At 43.2% G+C, this 7,391-nt stretch overlaps 1 protein-coding gene across 1 annotated transcript in view; it reads left to right on the top strand.

The window, feature by feature from the left end:
* Positions 1-7,391, top strand: part of cemip (cell migration inducing hyaluronidase 1) — a 77,808-nt gene that overhangs the window by 51,477 nt on the left and 18,940 nt on the right. The window contains exons 14-17 of the mRNA XM_071537960.1: positions 4,139-4,208; positions 4,621-4,749; positions 6,550-6,635; positions 7,245-7,376. Of these exons, the coding sequence (XP_071394061.1) occupies positions 4,139-4,208; positions 4,621-4,749; positions 6,550-6,635; positions 7,245-7,376 (417 nt within the window). The remainder of the gene's footprint in view (positions 1-4,138; positions 4,209-4,620; positions 4,750-6,549; positions 6,636-7,244; positions 7,377-7,391) is intronic.

The following is a 7,391-nucleotide window of genomic DNA, read 5'->3' on the forward strand; positions in this document are numbered from 1 at the left end:
GACGGTGTGTACTTTTGCGTATGCCTGCTGCTGAAAGACGGCTAACAAGGTTCGGCTTCGAGCGCTGTGGAAGTATGCGGCTCGCTCTGCGCCCCTATACTCCACACACAAACCCCCATTCAGCAACAAACCCCCCCTTTCACCCTCTGACAGCCGGCAGTCAAAACCTGCCGTGATTTAAGGCTGCGGTCTTTGTCTGGAATATGCTTGAGTCATGTATGTGTGTGAGCTAAGCTGTTTGGGGGGGTATGATGGAAGTATGGGGGTATATTACAACATATTACATCCTAGACAGCTATGGCTATGGCATTAGACTTTTTAGTTTTTAGTTTTTTTTATTTGACAATTCACTTTAAAAGGACAATTCCATGGTTGCAACACCAATGTACATGCACAATTAAAAGAACATCAACACAAAAAAGTCACCAGATGCCAACAACGACAAGCTTTGTAACCGGTGCGGACTTATTTCCGTTGTGGTCCTTGTTGTAGTTAGATGTCGTGGAGGTGTGTGTGTGTGTGTGTGTGTCCGTGGAGATAGTGGAATACGGCATTAGCGGCATATAAAAGCCCAAAAAAACATCAATATACAGAAAATATTCACATTGGGCATTAACAGGCATTGTTCAGACAACAGGCTAAAGTTTCACATTTCCTATCATACTAAAACTGATCCAATAAAAGAGCTACGTACATCACTGCCTACACAACTGTCTTTACAGAGGTACGTTATCTAAAAGCCAGTGTTTCAGTTTTGCCTTAAACGTGACTGGGTTTGTAGTCTGTTTAATGCTGTTAGGAACCTTATTCCAATCCTGGGCACCCGAGTATCTAAAAGAACTTTTACCCATCTGGCTACTGATTCTCACCAGGATCACTGATCACTCTCATTTTTAGAGTCACAGTCACATTCCAAGACTTTTTAGATATTTCTTCACCTATTTGCACATCGAAATTGCAATTCCCAATCAACTTTTCAAGATCGGTTGTTTTGGTTTTTAAAGTGGTAATTCTCTGGTTTCTCATTTCAAACAGTGTATCCAGCACTGTGACGTCTTCTTCCTTGGATTTCCTGTTGATGCAGTTTGAGTTTCTCTTTTCTTTGTCTGTTCAGCCATGGTGGCTATCACTGCTCACCCAGTTCTTCTTCTGTTTATTCCAAACAAACCGGAAACGTAAAATGCATCACGTTTTCCCAGGAAAGACCTACCAAAAACATGCTCTTTTTCAGCAATGCATGACTATCAGTCAGTAAATAATAATGATTTCCCCCGAGCCACAAGTTTTTCCAGCTGTAAATTCATGTAGTAAATCATGAAAAAATCCTACCTTTGATCCAGTTAGGCCAAATTAAGCTGTCCTACAAAGATCAGAGTTAAAGCGTTTTGTCAGCATTCGCTCTCATCAACTTTATCATTATAACCTGACCTGAAATATTTGTCCCAGATGGAAACTAAATTAGTTCAAGAAACACGCGAGAAATGTCTCTTCCCCCTTCCAGCCACATAAACACTACGGAGTCTGCAAATAAAGACAGCAATATGTCAGAGAGACTTCAGTGTAAATGATTCAGAGGCATTGTCAGGATCTTGAAACATTGGGGGGCTTAGCCCAGCCCAGAAATCTTTAGATTTTCACCCGATAATTGCACCATTTTCAAGTTATTTCAGAGTAGACTGAATATAAGATGTGAGACACTGTGCTGTACCAAAAGGTTCCGGTCAGGTGCGTAGGCTGGCTTTCACAACATGAAAGCAAAATAAACAAAATGAGTCCAATTTGAGTTCTCATTCAACTTTGTTATTACTTTTATTTTCAGCAGCAGGAAAAAGCCTAAGAAAAAATAAGAGCCTTGACGTTGATGAAGCAGTCATATGCTAGATTGTATGTATGTAGATGTATGTCTTGTCTATCTGATACTCTCCTCTTCTTCACCTCTCTTTGGTGTCTCATCTGTCTGTCACACACAAAGACTTAACCAATTATTTGAACACACCAACCAATATCAGATTATACAAAAGCAAACCATTAATGCACTATTCCATCCCATAGGGGCTAAATAGTTATCAGTGCTCATTATTCCATATGGGCTGACAGTCACATAACACGGCAACACTATTGGATGCCAGCTACAGGCCAATATTCAATGCAGCAACAGATGTACATCAATCAGCATTCTATTGCTATTTATTTATTACTTTCAATCGCCAAATCAGTTGCAGAGATGCATATGCTTCATACATATGCTTCAGGGGAAACAAATTATGGCTTGAAGACTTATCAATTGGATTCTACAAAGGCAAAGTAAGGTCATCCCACTTTCTTTCTATGCTTAGCCCATGTTCCACATTAATATCACAATGAGTGCAGGCTAGCTAGACCAGTGGTTCTCAAACTGTGTGCCTTGGGAGTGGGCCAGGTGTGCCTTGGAATTAGTCTTATTTATGATGATTTACATAGCTATAATCATATGTAAAGGTGTGCCTTGGAAATACTTGTTTTCATAAATGGTGTGCCTTGTGACAAAAACGTTTGAGAACCACTGAGCTAGACTAGCTAGCTAGCTAAAGAGTCTCTTCTTCACCAACCTGAGCTTGTAGATGAGGCAGTGGCTCTCAGGTCCGGACTCATCTGCTGCTACAGCAACAGCAGATAACTCTTCCTCCACCTCCTCTAGCCTCACCTGCGCCTCGTTGCCTTCATCCTTTTTCTTTTTGAAAAAGCTTCTTATATCCACAGCCTTCAAGTCTTGCCTTAGTGAATTTGCTAGCTAGCTACCACCAGATGCCAACAACGACAAGCCCTGTAACCGGTGCACTCTCTCTCTCTCGCTCTCTTTCTCTCTCTCTCTCTCTCTCTCTTTCTCTCTCTCTCTCTCTTTCTCTCTCTCTCTCTCTTTCTCTCTCTCGCGCTCACACAAAATGCGCGCGTGTCAAGTAATGTGAAGTAGATCTGCTGCTTGAATGACACAAAGTTATGCACATCACAACACAAATTATGCATGATCGGAATGACGGATGAATAGATCCAGGGCTATTTTTGTATTATTCTTATTTTTGTAAAAAAAAAATATATATTTTCTTTTTATTATTTTTATTTACCGGTATTTATTTATTTTTCATAAAACATTCAAGGCTGTAGCCTCGGACGCCCAGGCCTAACAACGCCGCTGAAATGATTCAGCAGTGCCTGGAAGCATGCTAACCCGTTTGAATTATTGCAGCTCGCGTGACCTTTGGTCCGTGTCGGATTGCTAAACTCGCTGCCTCTGCTACATTATACTGTTTTATTTATCGCATTCAGTCTGACTACAGGCTTTCCACATGCACGATCCAATTCTCAGCACCCATCCATCATGCTGTCAACCTGTCATTTCTCCCCTCAAAGGGAGGAGTGTTGGTCTTGTCTCCTCCTCTTCCCCCCTGTTACACCTTTCTCTCTCTCTTTTCCTCTCTGATGGAGAACACACTCACTGGCCTGGAGGGGGCTGAGTCTTAATCGGAGCTGGTTGAGACCTTGATTACAGCAGTGCTGATTCCCTTTTCATATGAATTGAACTGCAGGGATGGAGACCAGAACGCTTCCTTGTTGTCAGTGCATGTTTGTGAGAATAGAGCGGGAGAAAAGAAATTAGATTAAGACCAGGAATGTAGTGAAGGGTAAACCCACCTATGTTCACTTTACCCATCTTTTCATTTGCAGAATAGTTTTCCACCTTTTTGGGCTGAAATAAATCTTTATGACAGTATGAGCATGGTATATTTCCTAGCAAGTGTTACCCTAGATACTGTAATATACTACTCTATAAAGTCAAAAGTCAAAGTCAAAGGCAATCAGATATCAAAAAAAATTCTACCCATAAATGCTATTAAATGGCATGCAGTCCCCTTCTGTACCAACAATACTTTTGTCAAGGCGAGTTATAAACTTTGAAGTCATTTTTCTCATACAGTTACCGCTGTTTGGCTTTGTAGAGCAGTATTGTTTACCCTCTGTTTTATTTACTATTACATCACCGGTCAAGACGTTTTTGGGGTTTTTTTGCGAAATACAATATACAAACCAAACTTTTTCTTCTCTCTTCTGTTCCTCCCCTCCCCTCTCTCTTTATCCCTCTCCATCACTTTCCCTCTCTCAGTGCAACTTCCACTTTCTGGATCGCCAACCCCAATAACAACCTCATCAACTGTGCGGCTGCAGGCTCAGAGGTGAGTTTTTCACTTTCACCCGTTCTCCCTCTCTTTCTCTCTCTCTCTCTCTTTGTGTGTGTGTGTGTGTCTCTCTCTCCGTCTCTCTCCAGGTGGAGGTCTGTCTCATTACCACGTTGCCAGGTCAGATTAATGGCTGCATGCTCCTATTAACTTCTGAATCAAGCAGACAACAACAGACAGAGGCACTGGCGTGGTTTCACTATGATAGAGTGCCAATTAGGATCATAATTCTGGGATTTCACAAGGAAACGTCAGGCAGAATGGGCTGTAATTTATCCTCATGGATGTAATAACTTTCCTCATTTGCATACCTCCGAGGAATAATACAAAACAGACAGGCTGACATGGAGCGTGTTGCAGACGAGCCAGCGGTCATTGTGTGTGTGTGTGTGTGCGTGTCTCTTCTCAGGAAACAGGTTTCTGGTTCATCTTCCACCATGTGCCCACCGGCCCGTCGGAGGGGATGTACTCCCCCGGACTCACTGAACACACACCTATGGGCCAGTTCAGCAACAACAGAGCCCACTCCAACTACAGGGTGAGACTGGGGGAGGGAGGGATGAAGGGGTGGGATGGAGGGAGGGGACAAGTGGGTCAGGGAGGGCGAGAAGGAGAAGAGTAGGGCTCGACCGATATGGGTTTCGGAAGGCTGGTGCTACTATTTTTTAATTTAAACGACCATTTTTAACCATTTTCATGCCGAAAAAAAAAAAAAAAACACTTATTCAGGGTTTTTGTCAGGGTGGAAAAGCCTCTGAAAGAGCATTCAGACCATCATGGGACACTGAAACCAATGCAGAATAATAATAATAATAGAACTAGAGTTCCCAAAGTGGCCTTGGTGTAAAATTCCATGACTTTGACCCAAAAATGTTCTTCCCTCCTGGTTTGTTAATGTTGTTTTTCTAAACGTGACCCATTTGTAAAATTCCCAAATATTCCCATTCCCTGACTTTCCCTGTTTTAAACGCACCACTCTGTATTCCACGATATTACACATATTCCATGACCAGGAACCCTGTAAAATGTGTTGATGGAAACTTGTGTGTGGAATCTGTTCAAAATGTCTCATTAGAATCAGTTGGGGTTCAGGGCTTCCCATAGACACCAGTGTAGTATTGATCAATTCTACAATAAATATGTAAATCAGAGGTGGTCGATACTGACTCGCCTATTTTAATAAACGGCCACTATCAGCAAACCGATATTTCGATCTAACCCTGGAGGAGAGTACACAACAGAGAGTCAGATATGAACTGCTATATAAGAGGAAGAGGAATGGATGAAAGGTGGGAACAGGAAGCAAAACAGAGGAAAGAGAGCGAAAAGAGAGGGATGAGAAGGAGAGGACGAGAGAAAGAGAGGTGGAGGCGCCTCCGGCATAAACCGCACTCCACAGCGAGACCTCGGATAGACCAGAGAGAGATTTATGAGGTGCTGGTGGAGGAGGAGCACTATTGTTATCTCCCTCCTTCCTCTCCCCACAACAATGATCTCTTTTTCTCCCACGTTTTTTTTTTTTTTTTTTTTTTTTTTTTTTTTATAATTTGGATCATCTTAATGGGAGCATAACTCATGTCAGGCCGCCACCCCGGGATGCTTGTGAGGGACGAGGCCGTGTCGGGGTCGCTGGTTGGGACGTTGCGGGGTTGAGAACACAGCTGGGTCTTAATCTCTGTGTAGGAAGCGGGGGTGGTATCTTGGTTTTGATGGTGGAACTGCAGAAATAGCATGCAGACGAGAATGCCTTTTATTATTATTATTAAAAATTATTCTTTTCGTGTTGGAGTTGGCCTTTCCAAGCTCCAACGAAACCATCAACCTAACATGAGATGCTCTGGAACAGCTGATTCTGAGGATATTCTAAGGAATAGCAGAACCTTCCAGTCACAAGGGACATAACCAACACGCTGCTCCAATAACATGATGAAATAACTTCAGAATCAGTCATTTAGGACCAGAGCGACTCACACAAGGAGTGAGCAGGTAGGGTGTGTCAGTGTCTTGCTGAAGAATTATTTGACAAAGCTCATGGTTGATGGACAGCTTTGGTAGTTGTAGGAATCAAACCTAGGACCTTCCACTTACGGGACGGCCTCTCTAACCCCTAGGCCACCCTGACACCCTCATTCAATCAGGCAGCCTCGAGATTAGTACCTTCTGTTATCAAGTCTGAGTTCAGTTCCTCATGCAGATACAGATCTGATAGAGAAATGTCCCACAAATCTGAGAGTACTGAGGACTCTCTGAGAACTTATTTCTAACATCACTCCATTGTTTCTGATGTTGTTCAGTACCTTGCACTTCTTGATGTACAGTATATGTCTCTTTGTTCCAGGCTGGAATGATCCTTGATAATGGAGTAAAGACCACCAAGGCTAACGACAAGGACAAGAGACCCTTCCTCTCTCTCGTCGGAGCCAGGTCAGACTGCTCAGTTACAAAGTTGTATTAGTGGCTGAAGTCATTGTCACACCCAGTAGTATTCAGTATGATGGACTTACACTCTAAACCAGTGGTTCTCAAACTTTTTCACGTCAAGGACCCCTAAACTGACACAAATTAGACCACGGACCCCCATTTGATAAGATTTTGTCCCAGGGTCCCCCATCTGATAAGATTTTTGCTTTCAGATGTTTTATTACAGAAAGTGTATGAAACCCATGACCAAAATCATGATCAAAATCATCATACATTCTGTCATTGTGTTACTTACGGATGGAATTATAGTGAAAATAAATGATTCCCCTTTTTGCTGGGGCCCCCCTGGAACCCCCTCAAGGACCCCTGGGGGTCCCCGGACCCTACTTTGAGAGCCACTGGTCTAAACTACAATGCCAATGTTTTCCACAAGTTTCAAAAAAGACCTACAAGGTGTAATTGTCCTGGGTGTCTGAAAAGTCTGGGATCACAGGGAAATTACTCACTCCTACTCTCTCCCTGTCTTTCTCTTCTCTCTCTCTCTCTCTCTCTCTCTCTCTCTCTCTCTCTCTCTCCCTCTTTCTCTCTCTCCCTCTCTGTTGGGACGTTTAGGTACAGCCCCCACCAAGATGCCGACCCCTTCAAACCCAGAGTTCCCGCTCTCATCCACCACTTTGTGGCCTACAAGAACCAGGACCACGGAGCCTGGCTGAGAGGAGGGGATGTCTGGCTGGACGACTGCCAGTGAGTACTCTGCAG

This window comes from Centroberyx affinis, unplaced genomic scaffold (assembly GCF_046629955.1).
Source record: "Centroberyx affinis isolate AG114_WGS23_722 - 3 ecotype Tasmania unplaced genomic scaffold, CSIRO-AGI_Caff_v1 ptg003166l_1, whole genome shotgun sequence".
Classification (NCBI taxonomy): domain Eukaryota; kingdom Metazoa; phylum Chordata; class Actinopteri; order Beryciformes; family Berycidae; genus Centroberyx; species Centroberyx affinis.